Here is a 27,669-nt window from a genome sequence, read left to right on the forward strand (position 1 = left end):
ATGTCAGAGGGGAAGGGCCAGAAGAAGTCCATCTTGCTGTCGTTATTGGTAAGTTTTCTTTACCAGCCTAACTTACAATTCTTTTCACTTAGCTGTTCTCCAACAACAATCAGCACCTTCCCATGTCACCACCTTTCCTTCACTACTCTACCCACATTTATCTTCAACTTGTCCTTTATTCACCTCCTCCTTATGTTCTCCCTTTCATGGCCTTTCTCAGATTAGCTGTCAGAAACCCAGATTAATCCAGCCACATGGCTCACGGCCACAGTTGACTCCATAGTTGGCACTGCATTATCCAGACTTTTTGGTGCATTGTGCCAGCAACTTGCACAACTCTCCAGCACTTGTACCAATTAGTCAGCCTCAGAATTTTGCAAAGAGTTTATATCTTTTTAATCTGAGTTTTTCCATTTGTTTTGATGTTAAACTTGCTGGCAGTGTTCCTGACAGGCCCCCACTCCTTACCTTCCCTGTCTACCTCTATTTTGTTTCTTGTTGAAGGTTAACATCGGAGATCTTGCTCAAAAAGCAAGAAATGTCTGGATTGTGGAGTAAAATGCACAAGATGTGTTGCTCATACGCAGAAATGTATGCAGCATTTTATGGTGCCTAAATGATTATCTTTCCAAAGCATTGTTACACAACTGGCTGTATACAGTTAGTGTGGTGAATTGGAATGACAGGAAGTTTGTTTTCCAGCTGTGGAAAATAGAAAGAAGACAGCTTGACAAGTAAAGTAAGCACCATGTAAACATTAATTGCCTGTAAGTACTTACTTAATTTCCAAATGGACCCATAAATGTGCTAACACATGTAGCGGAATAGCCTCTACAAATTATGAATTTATTAATTACCTCGGAGCACCACTCATCACCTTTAATTAACTTAAAATTCAGGCGGATGAGACACCTGAAATAAACTCAATTCAATAAACAGTCTCACTTCCAAGGATTAAATCCTAAGAACGAATGAACCAGAAATCGTGTATTCAGAAATTATGACAATAACGGATGAATTGATTATACATATTTATTTACAATGATGGTAAACATACAGCAGTGAAAATGAGCAATGATGGAGAGATGTTATTGGTGAGATGGTATGATGAATTTGTCAACATGGAATTTCATTTATAACATTAATAAAGAACGCTGAGATTAATTAAATGAGATGGAGCAGGAAGAAACTGGTTGGAATTAAGCAAATAAATCGGGATGATTATCTTACTTAAATCTTTGACAAGAACGTGTTCAATAATTCTAAATTTGGATAAGAATTCGAATTTAATTAGAATTTGATGTACTGGTTTGGGACATCACAAATGTCAGAGCGCTATCAGATCCTACTTTGAACGCTGAATCCGGAGTGTGGGTCGAAGCGGGTGGTTGGTCCCCTATTCGGCGCGTTTCCGGGGGAATTGGATCCCTGGAGCGTCAGAAGATGTAGGTCTACGCAGCTACTCTGGCCTTCTGGATCCGTTCAGCGGAGTTCCAGAGCGGTGTGATGATGATCCAGATTGTCCCAAAAATAGATAGTTCCAGATTTTACGTGTAAAGACGTAATGGAAAATGTTGGAGCTACGGTTCTAGTTAATTACTGATCTCGGGAAAAATACTGGTTACAAATAAACACTTGTTGTACTTTCTCCCGTTCGGTAGAACGGAGAGGTAAAAACTTATAATGAAATAACAAAAGAAAAGAAGACGAAAGGCTAAAGAACTAAACAGAGGACAAAAGAAAAGCAGAAACTTTAAGAGGAGATGAAAAAGTAAAGAAAACTCAGGAGGAGAAAAAGCTCAGGAAGTTGGTCTGCCAGTCTAATTTAAACAGACCCGCCTTTCGAACTTCCAGCCAATCATGAGTTGCTTCTGTCAGAAGCTGACCAACCTTATCCAATCAGGTCAGCTCTAGTTCCTTCCCTCTGCATCTCATTAATGTGAACAGGATACTTTCAACTCCTTGATTTGTCTGCCGCAATACACATCAAATCACATTCTTTCAGAGTTATGCAGATTCCTCGTTTGCTGGCGAAGGAAAGCATTTTATAGTATTACTTTCACACATGAAAAGATTGGCTACATGTAATTTTTATTAAAGGTGGATTAATTAATTGTCATGACTCGTCCTCATTGGGTGATCCTAAAAAAGAAAACTCACATTTTATTAATTCATATTAGTAGCTTAAGAGAAGTCTGAAGCTTGGAAAACATACTCAACAATTATTTACTGCAGTGTTCATGATTAATGTGTGTGTGTGATCAGTTCAAAGAATTACATTACATATCAAGATAAAATAATTGAAAATAAGAGATTCAACCAAAACAATTAACCACAGTCTTTTAGACTAAGTTAGATCAGTTCCTTCAATTGGGGAAAGAAGTTTGGATTCCTTCTGTCTCCTTCTCCGTCAGGGGAGGGGTTGTTCTGGTGCCCTGGAGTCTCGTCTTTTGGCTTAGAAGTGTCATTTCTGACAAGAACCAGGGTTTGGTCAGATGCGACTCTCGGCATTTCCCCCGACCTGCGACCATAAATTGTTAGATGTGCTTTAATCCTTCGTGTTGACACAGCTGCATTCTGTAGGGAGTAAAGGTGTAAATCTCGGGGTGTCACCCCTCCTCTTGGGTCAAATGGTCACTCTCTACTCGTCCTGTGTGGATCAGTCTTACTGCAGAGAAAGAAATAACAACTATTGTTTAATCCAGTTGAATGTTTTTAATCCTGGGAGGCCAAGATCGCTACACACACCAACAGTGAAGAATGGCAGATGTTGTTACTTTCCTCTTTCAGTGGGAATACAGTATTTCAATATCCAAACAAAGAAAAAAACTAAACTGGATCTTCTTTTAATTGCAAGCAGAAGGAATCCAAAGAATAAAAAATGCACGAAGTTGACCTTCTCACAGGACAAAAAGTTAGGATAGTTTTCTAGATCACTTTGTCTATTTCGTCTTTGTTTGTTAGTCAGTATCAGCTGAAACAGACAGGAAATGTAGCAAAGAAGGAGCTGCTAAGTGAACCAGTCACTGCTGATGGCGTCCACACTCTGGCAGTCTGGCAATTTGGGCAATACGACATAAGCCGAAAGGCCACCACATGGGTCACCTGTAGTGGAACAGCCAACTTGACTGAAGGATTTATTGTCCTATGTAGGTACAGAGAACACTGTTGTTGCCTCTCTCTATTCTTTAAAGTAGATCTCTGACAGAAATTAAGAGGAAATCATTAACTTCTAAGTAACCTTGAAATAGGTTAATATGTTTAAGTTTAACCAATGAAAAAGCAGCATCACCCTTGCTAATCAAAACGCTGTTCCTGTGATAACTTTAATTAGAACAGCTATCACCCTCAAAGAGGTCCAGCGAAGAGGTCAGGTAGAAGTCTATTCTTGTGCAAAGTTTCTTCTGAGATCAATAGGCATGTTCTCCTTATGCGTCCTGTGTTGTCCATCCCCTAAACATTGGAAAAAACACATTGCTGCTTTCTGAAAGGTGGAAATTTAAGTGTAATGATTGTGTTATCACACTCTCATTTTTCCTAAGACCCACCTGTGTTTCTACAACAACAGTAGCGCAATCCAACTTGACAGCCTTTAGTATTCTTCATTGCTACCGACGTTTTTAACAGTGTCTCATAGCACAGATGTTCTGGAAGTTGTAGGTAATTTGCAACCCTGGCTTCAAGCACGTGGTATGTACTCTAACCACCCAGCTATATATTTTTCCCCATTCACAATTATTATTAATGTAATTTCAGATATAATCCTGAGACCACAACTAAACTGCTTAAGGAGTTATTTACATTATCAAGTTTCTTTAAAAGAGACCAGTTTATAAAAACTAAGTTGATAGACCCAACTGTTTATGGATGTAGCTGTGCTGTAGACATACAGAAAAAATAGTTTGAACCGACATTAAAGGGAACATTGGTAGGTTGTCACCACCAAATAACAACTATAAGTCAAGATTTAGACTTCAAGGGAAGTGAGTTCAAATGTTAAGTGCAGAAATGTAATATTAAGCTCATAATTAGTTTGTGACTGATACATGACTTGAAAAAGAAAATGATTGTGATTTTTGTTAGTGAGTCTCTTTTACCCCAAAATACATTAGTTTATACTTGACTTTATTTTTGACTGCCACAGGTAGATTATTGCAATTTTTTTTACAATTTCACAGCCTGTATTTTCCTCCCATCTCTTGAAGCTGGCTGCAGTTTGCAATCTCTTCACTAGATGTCACTAAATCCCACACACTGTACATTCATTTTATTGATTGTTAGTTGGATTGCACCACACTGTAAACCAAGAGAGTGTAAACCAAGGGTCAGTCTGTTTTGGATCTAACTTATATTATTAGTTGGTTAACTGAAACAGGAAAATGGGGGTCATGTATTTAATGTATAAGTGTTCAAACAGCGTTTTGTGTTTTCTGACAGAGGAAAAGAAAAGAGAAAGAAGGAGATATTATTAAAACAACAGAGAGACGATGGAGAGACTTAGTCATGCCCCCATTTCTTTTCCCTTCATCATTTTCTGGACTGCAGATGATTGTTAAAAGTCAGTTAGTTTGTTTGGAGAAGGACAAAGTACGATGGTAAAGCTATAAATAACAGCTGCTACTTATTACATTGAGCCACAATGCCACACTACACATACACACACACGCACTCAAACAGACACATGCTCAGTCACGTTTTCATCACTTCAGGGGATATTTCATTAATTCAAGTTTCCTGAAAACATGCTCCAAGTCTAACCAAAACCCCATCTCATTTTAAGTAAATGTGACCACAGTCTTAACATACACTTTTAATCCAGTCTTCACATGAAAATTAAGGATTGTTGTTATGAGGACTTTCTGTTCCTGGATGGGATGCATACATCTACACTGTGTGTAAACACAGCGAGCTCTTTGTGATTTGAGTTAAACAAGAACACAAACTCGATATCCATCCTGTTAATCAAAGATGAGACCTTAATTTAGTGTCAATTTTGTATCTAAAAGACAGTTTTGTCCATCTTCTGACACAGACAAAGCAAACTTTATTAAAAACGTTGGCCTTCTACATTAATTTTATCGCAAGAAAAAAATTCTTTTGAGAAATTTAATTATATCAGAAGTGGATGCAAAAGAAGGTCTTGTTGATTTTTTTGGTTTTGGCTCTTCAATAAAAGTGATTATATCTTTATTAAATATTAACACATTGCCTTTACGAATGTTAAACTTATAGTATAATGCAAAAAAATACTTTTGCCACTGTGAAGCAGTCAGAATACAGAGTATAGATTATCAGTATCTTCTAATGAGCAAACCTATCTAAGTAATAATCCATTTAGCAGATGTATCTCATTTTACTGCTTTAGTCAGAATAGACAGAGGTCTTTTTTTTATTTTTAGTTGGTTAAATTACATTGTTGCAGTGACTGAAATGTGCCTGTATTGGTAGCGGCCTGTAGGGTTGCTGGTGCTTAAGGATCTGCAGTTTTCACCCAATCTCCATCAACACCATCAAGACCAGGCTGAATGTAGTCATGATTTCTTGCATGTTAACATTTTTTTGTTTAAAATGAAGCTGCTGAATTAAATGTCTGATGGAGTGAAAAATGTTGCATATTGTTTCAAAATCTAGAAATAACACTTCATAGCAGTGTATTCAATGTTACATTAGAATACTGAACATCTGTTTCAGAAAACATCCCAAACTCAAAAAGATTATATTTATGTTTTAAATGGAGTGTAGTTAGACTTGTAAAAGACCAATAAAAGAGGCTGATCTCATCAGAAGTTATTGGAATTGCTTTTCAGCATGTGTATAGACATCAATCCAGACTAAAGTTAAGCTTGTCAGTTGAAAAGAAAGGAGACTTCTTGTACTGTGAGTCTGTCAGCAGTGCACCAACAGCGTGATTGCGTTAGCATGAAAATGTCAGTTTAGTTTCCACAATTGTTGTTTGGCAGTCATACCTTTGTCTGCATCTCCAGCTCTCTGTCTCTCTGTATCCCTCCAGGTATGTTGTATGTTTGCGAGTGCAGAGGATTCCGATTGTGGAGAGTATGAGTTCTTCAACAAGACCATCAACAGCTGCCAGGCCTGCCCCCAGTGCCAGCCAGGACAAGAACCACATATGGTTGGTGCATGGTCAAACATTCATTAAAAATATTCAATTTAGGTCTTAATCTTGCTTGTTTTTGCAATCCAGTAGTTTTCTTTCAATGTGTGCACACTAGCACGCAAATGCATGTGTACATTTAGAGTATTAAAACAACATTAAGGTAAAAAGTTCTAAGATGACCATTCAAACCTAAATAATTGCATGAGAAATACACATTAAATCTTTCACAGACCACCCACACACTCGCACACACATGTAAAAACACATAGCTGCACAGTGAAGGGTGCCTTAATTCAAATGAGCAATTTCTCTATGGTTTATTGCTCTCATTGACTTCAATGTGAAGGCATGCATTACAGTGAATGACTTGCAGTAGTCACACAGTGATTTAGAGTCCGTCAGTCAGTCTGCAGACAGCCAAAGTAAACACGGTACGGGTAAATGCTTCAGTGGATACCCCTGGGGGGGGTGGGGCACACCTTCCTAAGATGAGAGAGACATGTGCAGTCAAGGTAAATATAGGGAATTACAGCTGTTTGGGTACTTCAATATTTTCACATTTTGATTTTAGTCAGTCAGGTGTTGTATGATACACCAAAGAGCAGATTCTCTAGGCTCTGTCTGCTGCATGTAAAGCTCTAGAAAAAATAGCCATGGATCAAACTATAGTGAGAAATTATTTTCAGGTCAACCACCCAAGTTTTCTGCTTTTTATTTTAAAATTTTCCGGATAAGCTCAATGCATCTTATAACAGCAGCAACATATCAGAGCTTCAGCTATAAGCCACGCCAGGAGGCCAAACTTTGCTAACTGACTACATGTACTTGATGCCTTGTCCCAAATAAATAAGCAGATTGCCCAGTTTTCACCACTCAGCCAGCTAGTTGTGTTTACTTGTTCTTCCTTTCTTGCTTTCCTTCTTCCTGATTTGGACCTGTTTTTATTTTTTTGACAAATGTGCTAAATTTGAACCTATAAATTGATGTTTTTCCTGATTAGAACCAATAGAGGCCGAGTCTGCTGATCTCTCATGAAGAATAATGTAGCAAAACTGTGAAAAAGAAAAAAAAACATCAGTAATCTCATTTGCACTTTCGTCAGCTAGCCTGACCCTTTAAGGGCCACAGCCTGTAATTCCATGTTCTTCTGTTTCCCTGAGGTTTTCTTGCATGTGGGTGAGCATGTGTTTTGACATGCTTTTAATCAAGGGATAACTATGAGGTTTTTTTTTTTTACAACACAGACTGTAGACAGCACATGCACACACACACACACACACACACTGAGACAGATATATCGTACAAACAAAGTAGCTGTTTTATCCAGATTCCCATGTTTGTTGACATGAATGTAAACTCATTTAAGTCAGACTTATGTCTCTAGTTTTCCAACTTTCATTAAAGCTCCGCTCCCATTTAACCTGTTTGTTTCAGACGCAGCTTCAGCCACAGTATGATCCAGCTCAGGACGATTTATACTAGTCATTTCACACTTTGTCTCTTTCTGCATTGCCTTTACATTACATTCCTAAAAAGTCACTTTTAAAAGAAAAGGTAACATTTTTCCAAGAGAGTTTCTGCTCATTAGACACACCTACCTTCCTACACTGGCTTTATCATAACGCTAGATTCAAAAAGGTGAGAATTCGCTTTGAAAAGGAAGAAGCTTTCAATCACTCTGGAACTGGTTTGAGGCAAGGAACAGAAGCAGAGTCGCATTAAGCCAACGTACAAAAGATCCAAGGCAGGCTTTAACCAAGACTGACATGATCCTGAGGATATCTCAGTGCACTTTTCTATCAAACGATCACACCGAGACTTGCGGCCGTCAAACAGAAGGGCGAGAAGATTAGGTTTCTTTAAGAGCCAGTCTACTGTAGCCCAAAGCGAAGAGGCACAGGCCGGTTTAATAGACAGATGAAAGCAGGAGGGAAATTAAAGATGAAAGAGGAAGCAAAAAAGGGAGAAAAAGTATGTTTTTGTATGTGTGGGCATGTGTTTTTGTGTGTGGCCTGCTCAGCCTCCCCACAAAGAGGAAGCATCATGTGGGGAAGATCGATGCTAGTAAATAGAATGATGAGTTGGTCATCTTAAACACTACCAGCCACAGAAAACAAAAATGCAAACACACTCACACACTGTACACACACAGAACCTCTGTGACCAATCAGATTTCTTTTTTTTTTTTGTCATCTCTGAATAGTAAAACCAGACTTTTGCGAAAGACATGCCTAGAAACAGATGAGTATTTTTAAATGTGCAAAGTATGTTTTGGAATTTGTGTCCACATGATGGTACCAAGTCCCCTTGATTTAGGAAGATTGTTTCGATTAATTTATCTGTACATTATTAAATGAAGTTGATCGTGTCTAAATGAATTTATATGTGTTTGTGTGTGATGTGCAGAGCTGTGGTTACGGTTCCAAGGACGAAGACTTTGCCTGCATACCATGCCCTCAGGGAAAATACTCCAAAGGAAAGTATGAGATCTGCAGACGCCATAAAGATTGTCATGCCCTCTACAAAGCTGCCGTTCTTGTGGCAGGGACCCCAGAGAGTGATGCAGAGTGTGGACCTTGTTTGCCAGGGTAAAGGCACACTAACACAAGAATGATTAGAAACTGCAAATGATTGCACCAGAATTACTTAAGCAATTCACTTCACAGTTCAAACCTGCAGGTCAGAGTCGAGATCTTGACAACATAATATTTACTTGGGACATCTCCACCAGAAAAAAGCTGTTAGTATCAGCTATAATTTTTAGTCAGAGTGACAAAATGAAGTAAAGGGCCTGAATCATATACAAGGTGGATGACTCTATCATTACTTAGTAACACTCCCTTTGGAGAGCACCCAACTTGTTAGCAGGGGTCATAGCAATATGTCCATTGGGATGCTGAGGTAGGTGTGTTCTGATCATTACTTGCCATCATTCTTCCATCTGGAGTATATTCACACACAACCTGATGCTTGATTCCCATATTTGCTTGTACTCTCTGTGCTCCCCCAAGTCTCTGTGGGCAACTCAAGCCCACAGCATGATTTATCCACCATTGTGTTTAACATTTGGGGGATTGTTACTTGCATTATGTGCTTTCTTTTTGAAAAAAACACCACTTGTTGTGGTTGAAATGTTCCATTTTAATTTCAGACCTCAGTATTTGTTTCCTAAAGTTTAGATGTTTCTTTGCAAATATTTAATGTTTTATGTTCACCGGCTAATTCAGAAAAGATTTCTCGACTCATTTGTGACCCCACATTCGGGCAGGTGTGACTCCACTCCAGATTCTTCTGAACTGTTTTTGCAGACAAACAGGATTTTTTTAATTTGTTTTTATTCATTTATTTATTTATTTATGTTTATAAATCCCTTCAGCAGTTCTCATGGAATGTTTCAATAATCGGTCATATGATATCTGCCTTAATCACCAAGGAAACAGGAGCCTTTTCATTGTCCGCTTTCTGGAAACTAATTATTTAATATTTTCAAATGTCGAGGCACTTTTTGAGGTGTTATATTATTTGTAGGGCTTTGAAACTTTTTTCATTATAATAATGTGCAAACAGTAACCTAAGAACCTCTTGAGTAAAAAACATATTTACATATAGCAAATATTTGAAAGTCTGTGATAGTTTCTTGAAGTAAAACAGTATGAGAACAGATGTGGATTTGTCAGTCACTTGTATTTCATTTCCATTTTCATTTTATTGTGTACTTACTGGACCAATTTCTTAACTTCTTAACAACATCTGCAGTGTTTTATTGTGTTGTTTTCATTTTCATGGCTCCTGTTGATCATTGGAATTCTGTAAAACTGCTGGAACAAATTTGCATAAAAACACCCATGTGATCACAAGACACTGACCAGTGTTCAGTCTCCACAGAGCTCCTTTTAAGAATTTTCCAGCTTTACATTTTCTTTCTTAAAACATACTGGAATGAGCGTGGCATAAAGTACCACATAAAGCGTTCTGATCACCTGCTTCACAAAAAGCCATCAACAGGATGGGTTCTGACCTGCACACCAGCAGCAGCGAATTCTGCAGAAGTCATGGCACCTGCCTTGATGCAGAATCTTCCATAATCTTCTCCCTTAGGCATGAAGTTAAGGGGCGCTTGATTTATGAATTCTGAAAATTAAGTAAAGACTGATATGTTTATACTGGTTATATATACATTTTTAAAATAAACTTGTGAAGATATCTAAGTAGACATTGCATTTTAAAAATGTAAGTGGAGCATCCTTCTTCAAGGATTTTGACTTTAACATTGGTAGGCATTGTGGAAATGTATAATAAAGTAGGTGTTAAAGGGTTAGCTTGATAATTAAATAGTCACATCCTGGTATATTGGTGAAATTTCCGTTTGTCCGTATTCAGGATGCTCTTCTGCTGCTTTCCCATTTTCTTGGCTGGGATACTCCTCTCACAGGATATTGTTGTTTTTTTTTCCTCCTTCTGGTTAGTGTAATCGTGACAGAAGTGAGTGTGCAGACACTGAGTTGGGTCATATCCGTATCTCTGTACTGTAAACGTTGTTCTGAGTGCCGTGCGGTGCAACAAGCAGAGTCCATGCAAGTCTTCTGCCAAACAGAACAGGCCTGAACAGCTACTTTAAGGTTGAGTTTAAGCTTGTAGCCAAACATAGGAGAAGACTTGCAGGAATATGTGAATAATTTCCTGTGTTTTGTTATGCTACAGTTCTCCTCTGCTTTAACTACAGGATATATTGTGCAAAGTTTTCCGAATCTGCTTTTGTTGTTCAGGGCCAGTAATACAAAAAAAAAAAAAATTCTCTGTTGTTCTTCAAATGCCCGTGGCCGTCTGCCAGGATGTTATTGGTGGATCTTCATTTCTTTTTATGCAGAGCATTTTTCCATTTGCCAGGCTCATTTATTTGACCATGCAGTCTTTGTTATATTTTTCCACTAAGTAGTTTTGGTTCTGTTTGTGCTCCCAGAATTAAGACCACAAACCAAAGGACTGGCTACTTATTCTTCTGCTTCATTTCTCAATGTGTGCTTTAAATTAACATTTATTGTGATTGCGCTTCTTGTATATTGTCCTTATTTCCCAATCTAGTAACTGTGGTTGAAATTGTGTGTTTAAATGTAAACACTAATTTAAGATTATCGACATCCAGTCACAGCTAAAGAGGAAAGTAGAATTGAGACATGTACATGTGGACTATTTCACACAAAAAGTCTGATTAAAAGAAAATATTTGCATGTTTCTAACTTTGTTTTGGAGACAGATACATAAACAGACTTTTAGACATCAGTCTACAGGACATTTTTAATGTTGGACCTACATGGACTGTATCCATCTTCATGTCTGCATATGTGTCAAATAAGGCTGGGCGATATGACCAAAATCTCATATCCTGATATAGCTCATTTTATATCCCCATAACGATAAATATAACAATATAAGATTATTTGTGCAATTTTTTGTCAGTCATTAGTTATGTGTCAGATGTGCTTGGCAACGGCAGCGGTGATCTCCTTCCGTCTGCAGGAACTATGGCTGTATGACGTTTAATGGGTAAATACTTGTTGCAGAGTTTGCGTCTGGAGTTTATTATGAGCGCTTTCGCCACCACTTGATGCTGCTTTTGCAGCTTTTGCTCATTGACTCTATTCTATATTCTGTATTTTTTTTATCCTGATTCTTGCGCAGGTGAATAAAATGAGTTAGTTGTGTCGGAGTCCGTTGTCGGGACTGTGAGCTAGTCTGTTGTCGGTTCCACGTCAGTCTTTTTATATCCAAACCGAGTCCATGAGACAGAAATTTCCCCTCTTTTAGGAACAAGCTCATCAGTTTTGGTTGGCTGGTCATCTTTTAGTGACTTATCCTGCTCTGAAATGCGTCTGCTACTGTCTTCCTCCATGTTTATTTATGTACTGCAGCGTGCATGCCGTAAAGAGCATCTTGACGTAAAATAATTCAGTAAAGCACCTTATTGTGGTGTAAACAAGAGAGCCTTGTATGAAATGATAGACATATTCTTCCATCCAAACGACATATATATAGTCATATCGCCCAGCCCTCGTGTCAAACAATTTAGATCAGCTAGTGTTACATACCAAAACACCCTGAGATAATGATTCTCAGAGAAACATACTGTTGTCCAGCATGATGTTGTTTCTGGAAGAAAATGACCTGGCCAAAGCACATCACCTGATTTAAATTCAGTTGGGCATCTTTGGCCTTGTGATGAGATGGCTACTGGTCCAGCCTGTACCCTGCCTCATGCCCCATGATTGCTGGGATAAGTTCCAGCTTCCCCACTACCCTTAACTGGAACAAGGTTTTGAGAAAACGAATAAATAAAAGAATGAATATCTTTGGGGTGGTTTAATGGAATAAACAACCTTCCAACAAAATGCAGCTGAACAGTCGATAGAACAGGAAACTTATCATGCATGACTGTTCATTTGAGAGGGCAAGGCAATCACTGTAAGGTGTTTTAGTTTGAACTGTTCGTGAAGTGAGACTACAGAAGGGTGTGTTCTGTGCACACTGTAGGAAAGTAACCACTGATTAGCTGCAGGCAGTGTGAATTCTATGCAAGTTTATAAATTTGATCCTCATACCCCGAAGTCCTGAGTTATTCAATACTTTTTAGTTATTCACAGCCTTGGAACCTTTTTACCTCCCTCCATCCCTCCTCACCCCCTCCCCTTTTCCTCTCATATACACTTCATGACTGAGGGCGATATCTGTACCAAGCTGTGTTCAGTGCCTGCAGGGCATTAATTATACACACTTTTTCACAAAGTCAAACTTTTCACCTCAGCTTCTTCCCCATACTTAAGCACAGTGTACGTGCAGAGTGTAGGGAGGTCACATTCTGCACACACCTGCTGGAGGACTTGCTTGTTAGTGTTAAAACTGTTATCATTAGAAAATTTTTGTTGGTCTGGTACTAAATGATGATTGACATGGTAAATGCAAAGCTGCGAATCAAGCTCCCTCCCACTTTAGGTTTTTCAAGTTACAGTGTCTAACAAGTGGTTTGTTTAAAACTGTATTTGTATGTTTTGTAGGTATTACATGTTGAAGAACAGACCGAAAAACCTCTATGGGATGGTTTGCCACTCTTGCCAGAATGCGCCACACAACACCAAAGAATGTAAGGCCAACTTTTTGTACTTCTGTTCATTTTCTCATTTTCCTTCCATTCCTTCCATTTTTCCCACCCACACTCTTTTCTCTAACATTGTCTTTTTAGTGTCAATTTCTTCTTCACAGCTCTGTTCAAACACACCTGATTTCTGCTACATTAAAAGACACTGAACATGAAAGTTGTGTTTTTGAATGAGGAAAATAAAAGGCGACAAGTTGTGCAAAAGCAGATGTTGAAAACCTGGACCTAGTTTGAGGGAACAGTTGGAGGTCACAGCTTGCTCTGAGTTCTCCCAGACTTCTCTGGTCAATGCCTTCCTCATATGTGGGCCTCCCTGATGATTCCAAAGATGTTGTACACTGGTTACACCTGTCTTTGTCAGAACATTACCTTTTTTTTTTTTAACTCCACTTACTGTTTGGTTTCTCAACAATAACACTAGAAGCTCACTGATCCTCTTACATACCTGACACTTATCTGTCATGTGAGTGTGGGCACATGCAAACACTACACTAAGTGTTGCTGCACTTGTAGTTTGTTTGACTTTCATATAACAGTCATTTGCAAATTGAATTTCCCAGGGTTTTAGTTGCATCTCAGTCTCCTTCTTTCTACTAAGTTTTTGATCCTTTATTTGGGTTCGATGATGATAATACACAATATTGAAAGCATATGACGTTATGGAAGGAAGTTTTGAGCTGCACTGTGTCCCACTTTCTTTTTTTCCCACTCACCAGTTGTGTTTTCATCAGTTAGAGCTCTACAGACACACACACAAAGCTCATTTAAATTCAAACTTATGTGTTCCTATGTGGAAAATAACCTACAATATGATTTCACAATTCAAGTACTAAGTTCTGGATGTATGTTAAAAGCCTCTGAGGTGCAGATGCTGACAAATCTAAAAAAACAAAATGAAAATTTTCAGACCGTATACTGAGGATTAACATTACAATGAAGTGTGGTTTCACATATTTTCTGTTTCCCAGTGTTCTTTCTGTGGGTTTGCCCAATTGTGACAGATATACGATTCTGAAAAGGAAGCATCTATGGGATCTAACTCCACTTTTTCATCCTGCTATGGGAAGGATATTTATGGGCCCATAGTTGTTCAAAATCCCCTCTGAGAATTATTGAAGCATCCGGAAACTAATGTAATTGTTATTGTGTCAAATTTAATGAGGCTGTTTTGAAAGCTGAAAACCCCAAACAGCCGCCTGGGCCTGCAGAGGAAAGGGTGTGAAGTACGTGCAGTTGCATATATCTATGCTTTATGTTTGTGTGTCTGTGTGAGGAAAACATAATCTTCAATAGTATCCCAATATTCCTTTCTGGAAATAACGAAAAAGATATATATATATATTAAATTAAATTCAATAAAATGCAAAATTGCTGTAATTACACATAAACACATGAAGGCATGTTAATCAAACAAATGTATGGAACAGTTCATTTATAAAACAATAACTTTTATTAAAAACTTAAAACTTAGTCTTTCTTGTTTAAATCTTATCATTCCTACCCTAGCTGCAATGCCCCACAGCATGAGAAAGGTAGAAAAAAATGAATTACCTTTTTTTTTTTTTTTAAAGAGAAAATCCTTTTGAATGACATGAAAATGCCAAACAAGCTCAAAACTTGTAAAACTACTTTATTGTTAGAGCTGCAGAAACATTGCAACATTGCCAAAATTTTTGCAACATATTTTTCAGTTGTGTAATACTGTTACAAATGCAATATTTCACAACTGCTGTATGTTCAAAAACACTTTAATCTAAAGTACACTTGGTTATGCTTGAATGAATAAATATTGACTGTGTGCTTGCTTATGCAAAATTACCATAATATGTTATCGTCCTCATAGTTTCTGCACCATGTTTCAGAAACACAAACAAATGTTCTATGACATGTACTTTTTTGAGAGGTCAGGCATTTGAGAAACGACATTTCTGTTTACATGCAGCTGCTCTGCAGTTAAGCCTCAAATTTACTCTGTTAAAGTAAAAAGTGTCAACAATTCCAGCTTTAATACACATTTAAGCTAGCTCTTTGAAGTCCTTTTTTACCATTTGAAATCCACAAAACAGGAACTTTAAAATAAAGCCCCTCGACAGTAAATGGAATTAAGCTGCTGAAAGCTGGGAGTTCTACTTGTTATGGGTGAAGGCAGGCTGACACTTGCCATGTAATCTGTAAATTACCTCGGCTCCTGCCTAGCTCAGTGTGTGTGCGTGTGATAATTAAAACTTTGGCAGGTATGAGAAAGACAGATGATTAGCATGTTTGTGCTTGCGCTGATGCTACTCTTTGGCAGGCTGTGATATGAACCGGTAGACATTTGCTCAGTTTCTAATGTTTCCTCGATTCACTTTTCTGGCAGTTTCTGCAAATGCAGCTCGATGCTAAAATTGATGTGATTTTTAACATCAACACAGTTCATCTAAGATCATGACAACCTATTTCTGAAAACAAATCTATCTCCCATACAAGCTCACTGATATCACGTTCTCGGCTTATACCACGTCTCTAAACACGGCTGTGCTGCGCAATTCGGTTTCTTTCGGTTCTTCGGACCACATTTGCCCTGCAGTGTTGTCATTGTGTACTGTGGGCTCAGCCTGTGAGACATGATTAACAGATTAAACCACAAGATGCTAAACAGAATTCCAGTTCAAGCTCATGTCCTCATCCAGAGAAGTGTAAACACATCCCCAAGTTAATGTCTGCAGCCACAGGGTGTGTGTGTCTGTGTGTACGTGATGACACGAGGCTCTGGGACCACGGGAAGCGGTAGGGCACATGCCAAAGAGGTCTACAGCATATCAACGAGCCAAGATGAAAGACTGATTAAAAGAGTTGATTTATGAGCTGCCACAAGTTTACAGCTCCATTAGGAAAGAGGAAAAAGAGTACAACAAAATGGGGGGGGGCAGTAGAAAAACAGCTGAGAGAAATGTGGACAGTGTTTGCTGTTTTGGGTCCACACAATAAAACAGCTTGTTTATTGTGGCAGCAGACAGTCAGAGTGAGACCGAGTTTAACTGCTGTCAGTTCAGATAATTTGCCTTTGTGAGATGTTATTGCTTGCAAAATGATGTCAGGCAATGATTGGGAAAAATGTCAATAACATTCAAAGCCAAAGCTAACAAACCATCATCAGTGCATTCTGTCACGTGATCTTCGGAGTTTGTGGATGGAATTGATGATGCAATATTCAGAATAGTTAAACCTTTTAGGCAAAACAAAACACTTGTTATTTATATTTCAGTTTGTGCCTCTAAGAATGAGTAACATCTTATCAGACAAAGCATTCAGGGCTTGTTTGAACACAGTGTGTTATTATGAAACTGTAGGGTTTTGCAAGAACTGGTTTGTAATCAGAAAATGATTAAAATTATAAAACATTATGACAATGCCAAATGTTTTATATATAGCACAAGGCAAAGGAAAATATTAAATTAGGTATCTACATTTCACAAGGTTATGGCCAGTGTAATATTTCCTACTTATCAGAACTCATGACTGAGCATCATTTATAGATCATTGCCAACAGCAGTCAGTTTGTCATTTCCCTTTGCAATGCTGCATCTTCATGTACCAAAGCAAACAAGTGCTTATCAATTTGATTGCAAATAGATTTATAAATACTGGCCGGTGATATATAACATTTCACAAGCTTTATATATGCAGTTGCAAATGCTGCCTGTAAACACAGCGAAAAACAGAGCTTGTTGAAGGACTTTTTGTGGTTCTTCAGGCAGCATGAGCAAACATGGTCAGTTCCTAACCACATTTAGGAATGAGAAAAAAGGAAATTGGGGGAAAAAAAGGTTATCATTGTGACTTATGATGAAGACAGAGTATCCACCCATCATTGTAGTCTTTATAGAAGTTCTGAATGAGTTTAAACAAGAAATTATGCTTTTCTGAAAAAATAAAAGTGAGACTTAATGTAAACTGCTGTCTGCCTCATCAAAAGATGACAGTAAATCAGTGCATTAAATCAGTGCAGCAGTGTAAGACCCATGAGGTTACTGCTCAATGTATTGTTCCTGTTCATCATCTCCAGATGTCATTTATTAGCCAGTGTTTGAGAAACCTGTTAGCTGGGCTGAATGGCGTTGATGTAAGTCATTGCAAACACGGCCTTATTAATGTCATTGTAAACATGATTTATAAACACCAGCTGGTGATTATTTTAAAACACCACTTTGCGTTTCTAAAGGCGGCTGCAAAATGGAGACAGAGTTTGCAGTTGGGTGTGGTCTGGGCATTGGGAAGCCCAAAACCCCTCACCACACCATGCTCCTGTCAAACATTATAATAATTCTTCCACCAATGTGGGCACAGTTGTGGATGTTATTCAGCATGATTATAATGACCAGCAGCGGCTGTGCTGGAGAATCTGTTACGAGCACGCTTTATTTATGTATTTTAATATTTTTTGCAACATGCATTTATCTGATGGTAACACACACATTTATTTGTAGTAATAGCATAGCTGGTCTGTACATTTACTGTATATACTATATATAAAGCAGGTGTAATAACTAGAAGTAAAACTTGAATGTGTGTATACATGTGTGTGTTTTTCAGGCATGAAAACCAACAAGCCAGATACAAAAGTTTCACCTGATACTGGCAGCACAACCATCTTACCTCATCCAAGTAAAGGTATAAACAAACACACCTATTCTGTCCCCATCCATCACCATCCTCTGTTCTTGGTTGTGTCTCCCATATTCACCCATTGTTTTACACCATGGTCCCCATTTTTCAGAGTCCCTGGGACAGGGTCACCTAGCAACAGCGCTTATTATCGCCATGTCAACCATTTTCATCATGGCCATTGCCATCGTTCTCATCATTATGTTTTATATCCTGAAGGCCAAACCGAGTGGCCAGGGTGAGGCATATGCAAAAATACACACATGCACAATTTCAGATAAAAGGGTGGCATTTGTGCTTGATAAAGTTCTCTCTCTGTGTGTGTGTGTGTGTGTGTGTGTGTGTGTGTGTGTGTGTGTGTGTGTGTGTGTGTGTGTGTGTGTGTGTGTGTGTGTGTGTGTATGCAGCATGTTGTTCTGGACAAGTTGCAAAAGCAGTGGAGGCTCAGACCAACAAACAGGAAGACAAGAAAGACATCCCTGGTAAGGCAGAATGCACATACACACACAAACACACTTAAGAATGAATATTACACTGTTTATATGTTTATTTTTATTTCTATTTTCTACTGTCATTATTGGAGGTTTTTAGTAGTTAAATAAAAAATACTTTGCCTATGCATACTGGTTTTGTGGTTAAAAGCCTCATACTGGTTTTGATTAAACTTTATTATGTTTACATGACAAAAATATTTCTGTTAAGTAATCCACTTATTTATTTGTGTACGTGATTCTAACTTTATCCAGACAACTTCCTGGTTTCTCAAAGCTTAATTAGGCTTTTTAATTCACAATCCGAACAATAACTACCACAGATTAACAAAGAAATCCCTCTCTTCCTGTGTGACCTTTTTCTTTTTTTTAAAACAGCCAAGCACATGCTCTTCTTCACATTTGCTGAGGATCAAAGTGTTGAGGTCAAGTTCTCAGTGGGTACACATGGGAGAGCTAGTGTTGCTAAGCAACAATAATGAGGACATGTTCAGCCCTTTTTTCACAAATTGGAACAACTTCCTGAGGTCCTGCTGAAATGTCTTTGGTTAAAATACCACAGAAAATTATTATGTGAAAAGGGATACAGTAAATTAGAGTTACCAACAGCACACAGAGCAAACCAAGCTCAAACAATGCCCCATTACAGTAATGGAAAAACACTTCCCTTGGAAATTTATTAAAAAGATAATAACTCAAACATTTCCTTGGCTATAGCTTGGGCATGGGCAGTTGGCATTTGTAAATATTTTAGGCACAATATTGTCATAAGTCATACATTAAGCTGGCCAATAGACACATTGATCCCATAAAACATGGACTTCATGGCCGGTTTATTCCTCTGTGTTTTAGTTTTTAAAATCTAAAGTTAAAGCTGCTGATTAGACGGATTGAACTATGGAGAGTCGGTGCTGATGCATGCAGTGACAGAAGGGAAATTTAAATGTCAAACTTCCAACTCGTGAGAGTCTGATCTCATAGACAGAATAGAAATATTCACATATAACTTGCAAGACTCACATGAGCAATAGCAATGAAAAGTTGCTGATGTTAGTAAAGAAAATCACAACAACATAAGAAATTTTTCTTCCCATGGCCGAGGTATTATCAGTGCAGCAAGATTTTAACTTGAAGGTGGGTTTGGAGGCAAAGGCAGGATATTTCCTTAGTTCTACTGCAAATATTTGTGTCTGAAGAAGATATTTCCAGACATATGACAGCCCCAAAATGTCATAGGTATGGCTTTTCTTGAGTTTTTGAGTTCATAGTTCCATTCATTTCAGGAACCCAAATATATGCTCTTGATGCCATATGTCTCCCCAGATAAGAGGTAGAAAAGGGATGGATGGATGCCATGCTTATAAATATCAAAGCATCAAATATAAACTGGTTTGATACTTTACTTTCACATATCAACTTTAGGTTTGAACACAAGTAGATGAAAACTGAATTGTTTGAAGTTGTTTTGCAACTCATGTAGGGCCTGATATGAACTGATAGGTCGGAAACATTGACTTGTCTGTTAATCATCCTGTTTCATAACTCCTCAGTCAATATTTGAGCTTCAAATCAAGTGAGGCAAAATTTGTCTGTAATTCCTGTGAATACCAAATGTAAAATAATTTAGTCATTCAACCAAGCTGTGATAAATATCTTGCAGACAACATACTATAAGTTAAATTATGTTTGCACTTTAAAACCATATCAAGATTTATTAAATGAGTTAACCTGGAGAAACAAAAGCAAATTGCAGGAATAAAATGTATGCAGATATGAATTATACGGGTTGTTTCTTTACTGAAAATCTCTCAAAGTTCTTATATCTGCAAAAACAGAAAAGGTGATGCCCTCGCTGTTCATTGCTGTGTTTCCACCAACTTTGTTTGCATGATGCATAGCTTTAAATTCTGAGCACACTAAAGATATTGCACACTAAAACCCAATTTCATTCTCATATATACACTACAAATAGTACAAAGATAAACGAAGACAACATAAACAGCTATAATTAGTTTATTCCTGAATCCAAAATGACTGACACATTTATACTATGTAACAAAAGCTAAAGCTGCCAGCAGTTTTTAACAGAATATATATATATATATAATTTTTACTAATTCCTGCTTCACAAGCCTTTCAACCCCGTATTTACAAAACTTAATGATTGTTATGTTTTTCTTTTTGGGCTCTGTGGATGAGCTTATGTCCACAATTTACAGCTTCCCGATGAGCTTTGTGCTCAGCTGATATCTGTTTTCCCTTTTACTGGAAGTTACAAATGTATTGTTTTATACTCGCTACACAGTGAAAAACCTGTTTCCTTCAGAATTTACCACCGCAAATTATGGGACTTGTTAAGATCTGCCCCATACACCCAAAGCAATGCTAATCAAGTCTACATTAACAGTGTTATTAAACAAGCTCTATCACCTTATCAAATCTGACTGAATCACATTCAACGTTAACGCAGCTTTGCCTCCACATGTATTTAAGAGTAGATTTTTTGCATAATATATGCAAATGTGTGTGCTTATGCATTGTTCGTGTATGTGTAGCCTCACAGACAGGCAAAGTGATGAGTGTATCGTGGTGGAATGTGAAGTTTCCATAGCTAAAGCCATACGTTGCTTTAGGCGCCATTTCTCCTGACAATGATGCTCTGTTCAATTTTACTCCCAGACTGACTGACTAACCACTTACATGTGGTGTGAATGAGAACACACACATCCACGCTAATTACTGTAGCTGCAGCCACACACACATTATGACTTAAAAATGTATTAACTGAAAAAAAAAATAGAGCGGTTGGAGTTTTATTTGAGCTGAATGTCCACAATGTTAGTTAATGTTGAGTTATTATAAATGGCTGCACAGATGTGTGTTGATGAGTGTGTGCATGTGCAAATGCACTTTGGATGACTGGTGTGTGGACATGGGAGAGCAGCCCATTGCTCGGAGCTCTACCGGAGCTAGCTGCCACTCATGTAGACACTGTCTTAATAAAACCGTGAGATGAAAGAGTCAGGTGTTTTAACTCAAAGTAACACATGTACACAGAGCTTTGTTTCACATAGGTATTCACTCATTAGGCTGTCCTCTCACATAATACTCCCCATAATCATTTTAAACATCCTTCAAACTAAATTGCTCTATTTAACAAACCTTTATGTCTCAGGAATGTTTTAACCTTTGTGATCTCTGACTGTCAATGAAGTTGGAGATGTCATGTGTCCCACTTGGATGAATTAGTATAATGTTAAGTTTGAACCTTTTTTTTTTCATTTGGCTTCACAGACAGTGTGGTGATCTTCTCAGAAAAAGACGAGTACGACAAACTGAAAGCTCCTCCTCAGAAGACGGTGAAAAGGTGAGACTCCTTCAGTTTGGATCAGTTCTGATCCTTCTGATTGGGTACACAAAGTGGATGAACGGGAAATAAAATTCCAGATGATTTTTGTTGAAATCCAGGCAACTTAAAGTTCTAAATGGCAGAAAACGAACCCGCTTTGTGACAAGAACTGAAATGCACCATGTGTTTTTTTGTTAGCTCAGCAAAAGGATGTCTTATTTATCCTGACAAGCAGATAGGTTACAGATGCTAATGGAAGCAGTATTGATAAAATCCATCATGGTATTAGTGTGAAAAGTCAAAACATTTCCTCCTGTTTTGAAGCTTCATCATCAGTTTTGATTCAGTTTGATAGAAGAACACTTTTCAAAAGCAAAAATCTGGATTACAACTTTAGTAAAACTTGGGCTCAAGTTACCTCCTGGTGCAGCTAGATTTTCACAGAATCACAAGTTAGGAATCGATTATGCCACCAACAATGCAGACAGCTATTGTATCAATTATGCCCAAACCAGGAAAAGATCCTTAAGATGAGAAAAACTACAGACCTATAAGCCTGCTTAATAATGATTATTAAATGTTTGCTAAAATGTTATGACTTTTTCAAATCATGCAAAGGGCAGACCCTCAGCATCCGGTGGTAGGCATATCACTGAATGCTGAGAAAGAGGCTTTTGTTTTAATCTTTTTTATTTGAAACTCTTTACAGATATGGTTTTGGTCCAAGGTGTTTACAGTGGATCAGAGGATTGTATAAAAATCCTGTTTCAGCAATTAAGAGTAATGGCATGATTTCAGCTCTTTTTTGCCTTGAGCGTTCTACTAGACAAGGTGGCCCTCTATCCCCTTTACTCTTTATTTTAACATTAGAACTGCTGTCATGTGCTATCCGACAGGACAAAAGTATCAAAGGTATTACAATTATTAATCATGATTTTAAATTAAATATGTGTGCGGATGATATTCTTTTAACTTTGTCTAAACCTTCATAATCCATACCGAGAGTTTTAAAAATAATTAATTTGGTAGTTTTTCAGGTTATAGAATGAACTGGACTAAAAGTGAAGCAATACCTCTGAACATGTGTACACATGGTGCAGATCTTGGATCTGCTCGCTTTGTCTGGAAACTGGAAGGCATGAGATATCTGGGAATTAAAATCTCCTGTTAATGAAATATTTGATTTGACTGCTAAACCCTTTGTGGATAATATGAAGGAATACCTCAAAAGATGGTCGATTTTACCTTTATCCTTATGGGGTCGGGGAGACACTAAAGATGAATCTCCTTCCAAGTTTGAACTTTTTAGTGTCCTCTATCCCACTGTTTATTCAGAAATCTTGGTTTGACAATATCAAGAGACAGTTTTCTTCGTTTTTATGAAAAAACAAAAAATCTGGAATTAGCTGAAAAAACTATCACTTCCAAGAGACAAAGGGGGTTTTGGAATTCCAGATGTTTATTTATATTATCTTGCATTTAATGCCAAATATTCTCTCATTTGGGGCTATAAAAAGATTAGAGAGAAAGGGAGCTGGGATTGGCTGGATGAATTCTTGGTAAAAGAAAATAATAAATTTGAGTCACTGGCTTTACTCTGGTACACTGCCACTCCACCCAAAAACATTGGCAATTATATTATTAAATTTTCTTGTGTCATAAGTAAGGAAATTCATAAAAGAACAGCTATTGCAAAATCACGTCTTCCATCGTCCTTGATATGGTTTAATAATGCTTTTAAAGATGCAGAGATACTACTAGATAATCAAAATGTCACACTCAGTCAAATTGTAGATAGTGGAGAGATCCTCCCTTTTGAAGAACTTAGAAAAAGGCATTATTGAACCAAGAATAATTTTTTACAATATTATCAATTAAAGTTAGTTGTTTCCAAACTCTCAAAAATAAAATACTTTGATTGTAATTTTGAGACTGATAAAAATTTAGATTTCTAGCCTCAAAGAGATGTGCAGTTTTGGGTTTATATAAGATGTTACTTCATTCTTCTTTAAATCTAAACTTAAAAACAGAGTCACAATGGGAATTTGACTTAGGGGTCCAACTCACATCAACAAAGTGGAAAACATTTGGCGTGATATTAAAACAATCTCTAAGTCAGAGGAATAATACTAAAAATCCTTCACAGAGCATACAATACTCCCTCCAAACTTAAAAAAATAGACACAAGGATGTCATGTATGTTGGCATAAATGTGGACAAGTATGTAATCTATTTCATAAGCTATAGCTCTGCCAAGCAATCAAATGATTTTAGACAGAAGTCTGTAGTTTAACCTCAGTGCTCACCAATACAAACATAACTGTCGTGTCCGTCCTTATGGCTGTTAGATCATAGGGCCATGAATTTTAAAACAAGATTGGAAAAGAAAACATTGGGCTTAGCATTTTTTGGTTGCCAAAACAATAAATTTACTAAATAGGAAAATTCACAAGCCAAAATGCTTCTCCATGGAAACACGGTTATTGAAATTTCAAAATCTTATAAGCATGGAAAGAATAATGGATATACTAAATGACACTAAACCTAACTCTGAAACTATCTGGAAGCTGGTATGGGGACACATGGGAGTACAAATGAGTATGTAATGTAAAGTAAGATGTATTTCATTCAAGATAATTGCAGAGAGATTTATATGTATATATATATATATATGTGTGTGTGTATGTATGTGCGTGTATACGTGAATACATGTGTATGTATGTATGTATGTATGTATTTATTTATATCTGGGTGGATGTATATATTGACATATAACCCACCCGCCCTTCTAATACGGCTTCTCATCTAAATATCTTATGGACGACTATGAGCATGCACAACACCCCATATTTTTTTCTGACAAAGCTTAAGCTTCACCAAGTCTTTCCTTTAACTTCTTCTTTAAGTCAAACATTATATATAAACATATGTACATTTAAACTGTACTGTTACAACACATGCTAAAATTATTGGTGCTACTCTATGCATCTAGCCTATGATTATGGATGTGTATTTGTACATGACTGCAGTTTCACAGAAACTCCTCGCAACAGTTAATAATTTTGTTATTATTTGCCCATTATTAAGTCACCACAGAACAAGTCAATGCAGTGAGTATCTTTGCTGCCGGCTGTTTTTTTTTTTTTTTTAATAAATAAGAAAGGCTATTATGTGGCTTTGGAGCAGACAGAGGTGGTTTTGGAGGGACATGCGGTAAGGGAGCACATTATGAGCCCCGAAGACTAAAACACTGAGAGTCAGACAGTGGGGGTAGTTGTAGGAATGGATAGGGGTATTTATTCCAAGCTTCACTTAAAACCGCCACCAGGTGAAAGCATGTCCTAGCAGACAACAAAAGACTGATGGTTTTCTCACCTTCCTCTGTGCATATTACCCAGCCCTCATGTGAAGACAATGAGGCTTTATAAACAGTGGTGAAGGTGCTGAGGGGACGTGAGAACATGCTGCACAAAAACATGCAGTTGAACACTGCGCAAGTCTTAGATCACTTGTAGTGGGAATATTTTAAATGGCACTTTTTTTACAACTCTTAGAGGGAAAGCAAATGAAAGAACTGATGAGACACAGGTGCATGTTCACAGGCAAAGACACACTCCATAGCAACAATAGCAGTCAATAGTGCAGTAAAGCAGCATGCCAGAGGATGTGATAACTCACTGTGTTTGCTGCCAGAGTGGGTGTTAGGTGTCTGGAAAACAATGGCATTTTGTGTATGCGTGTGCCCGTTAGGGAATAGAGTGTGTGATTTGGAAACAATACCGTTCTGTGTGCATCTCTACCGACAAGGTGCTTTTGCGAGAAAACCCAGAGCAGACTGAAAAAGGGGAGATGATGTGTGATAAAGTGACATTACCCTGTATCATGTTGTAAAAAACACAGGGTTGCTGCAGTCAATCACATCAAAAGCCATGGCAACAAAACATCATATTCTCTACATTTGCCAGTTCTTAGTAAGTCTAGAAAAACACAAGTCATTTTGTGTATGGCTGGCACATTTTATATGCTGTTCTGAGAACTAATGGTCATGCATATTTATTAGCTTTGATATATACGAATGCAAGTTTAAAAAATGAACAACATAGCTACTGTTGATTTTGCTCATTTAGCTAATGACCCATCTGGTTGAAAACAACATAGCCCTGATATAACATTTGATATTCTTTTACAGAGGTCTGAAGACGTTCGTAGGGTACGTAGAGACTGAAAATGGGCAAACAGCCAGAATAAACTTGTCCAAAGGGAACAAAATTAATCAGGCAGAACCACTTAAGCTCACAGCAGTCACCGCACCTGACCAGGAAATAGTCTGGGAACTCAACCTCCTTTGGAACCATAAATTTTTACACCTTAGTTTTGGTATGTCTTTAAAAAATAATACTAAAAGTATTAATTACTATGTTATAAAGAAGGTGGTAGGCTAATAAACTGCTGAGTCAACCCAAGCTTTCCTGGCAGAAAAACGCTAATGATCGCATAGTTCTGTATATAATGTACTTGTATGCAGAAATTAGAAGTTGGTTTGGAACATTTATGTTGTGAGTGCTGCATCAGAGCAGAGACTCTGTGAATTTGAAGACTGACATCGACAAGCCTTTGAACTAGATACAATTTCCTGATACTGACAATACACAAATGTACAATACATCCATTCATTCATTATCCTAACTGCTTTATCCAAGGAAGGATCGCTGGGAAGCTGGAGCCTATCCCAGCAGTCTTTGGGTGAAAAGCAGGGTACACCCTGGACAGCTCACCATTCCATCACAGGGCACATACAATACACAAACAAACAAATACATGAAATAGGAGTTTAAAGAAACTTACATCCACATCTTAAATAACTGCCAATACTTTTACTAATGATTTAGTATGGATGTGTTTGTATTTGCAGTGAAAATGATGCCTCTTCAGAGAATGAGCAGCTGCTGAGCCCTAGCATTGACAGCGATGAGGAACCCACATCAGATAAACAGGGATTGGCGGACACCGCAAACCCCAATTCCAACCTGTGTCTTGTCAACCTTGGCAACAAACCTGACCTCTGCCTGCTCTCTCTGGGACTCTTGGACCGCGGCCGTGCCTGCAACGGCACCCCCACCGCTGCAGCCAGTCAGGCCAATAACATCCCAAACCCCAACCACATCAGCAATGTCAACCACATAGCCAGCAGCAACCACATCAGCAATGTCAACCACATAGCCAGCAGCAACCACATCAGCAGTGTGAATGCACACAACAACAACAATAAAACTCCAGGGGTAAGAGGATGGAGCTTTGAAAAACTGCACCATATTTAGAATATGATTGATTAAGCATTATATGAAAGTCAAATAACGCTGTTTGGTTTCTTTTGTAAACCATACAGATGCTACAGAGTCGAAGAAAGAAGATACTGGATCTGTATGCCAGAACCTGCAATGTTACTGAAGGTACGTTTCTAAATAAAACTGCAAAAAATATCCATCCACTAAATAAATCCTACCAATCCTAAATTCCTGTGCTCTCTCCAGGCCTAAGTCCCACAGAGCTCCCCTTCGACTGCCTGGAGAAGGCCAGCCGCATGCTGAGCTCCTCCTACAGCAGCGAGGCGGCTGTGGTGAAGACGTGGAGGCACCTTGCTGAGAGTTTTGGGCTGAAGCGTGATGAGATTGGCGGCATGAGCGATGGTCTTCAGCTCTTTGAGAGAGTGAGCACAGCCGGCTACAGCATCCCTGACCTCTTAACTCGCCTGGTGCAAATTGAGAGGCTGGACGCTGTGGAATCGCTCTGCGCAGACGTCCTGGGAAGCAGTGAGGTTGCCGCAGCAGCCAGACGGCAGAGCATCAACAGCTTTCACAGCCAGTTGGTCTGCCCTTCCCTGTGCACATCTCCATCTCAGCGCTGTGCCAGTGTCTAA

At 38.1% G+C, this 27,669-nt stretch overlaps 1 protein-coding gene across 1 annotated transcript; it reads left to right on the forward strand.

Moving 5' to 3' along the window:
• edar (ectodysplasin A receptor) lies at nt 1–27,669 on the forward strand (the record flags this gene model as incomplete). Its single annotated transcript, XM_079254591.1, has 11 exons — nt 1–48; nt 6,011–6,130; nt 8,522–8,703; nt 13,165–13,250; nt 17,841–17,918; nt 18,025–18,150; nt 18,320–18,394; nt 21,698–21,770; nt 26,665–27,031; nt 27,139–27,202; nt 27,284–27,669. The coding sequence occupies 11 exons, from the start codon at nt 1–3 to the stop codon at nt 27,667–27,669; spliced, it is 1,605 nt and encodes a 534-aa protein (XP_079110717.1).

Source organism: Telmatherina bonti, assembly GCF_933228915.1.
Source record: "Telmatherina bonti genome assembly, chromosome: 15".
NCBI classification, from domain to species: Eukaryota; Metazoa; Chordata; class Actinopteri; order Atheriniformes; family Telmatherinidae; genus Telmatherina; species Telmatherina bonti.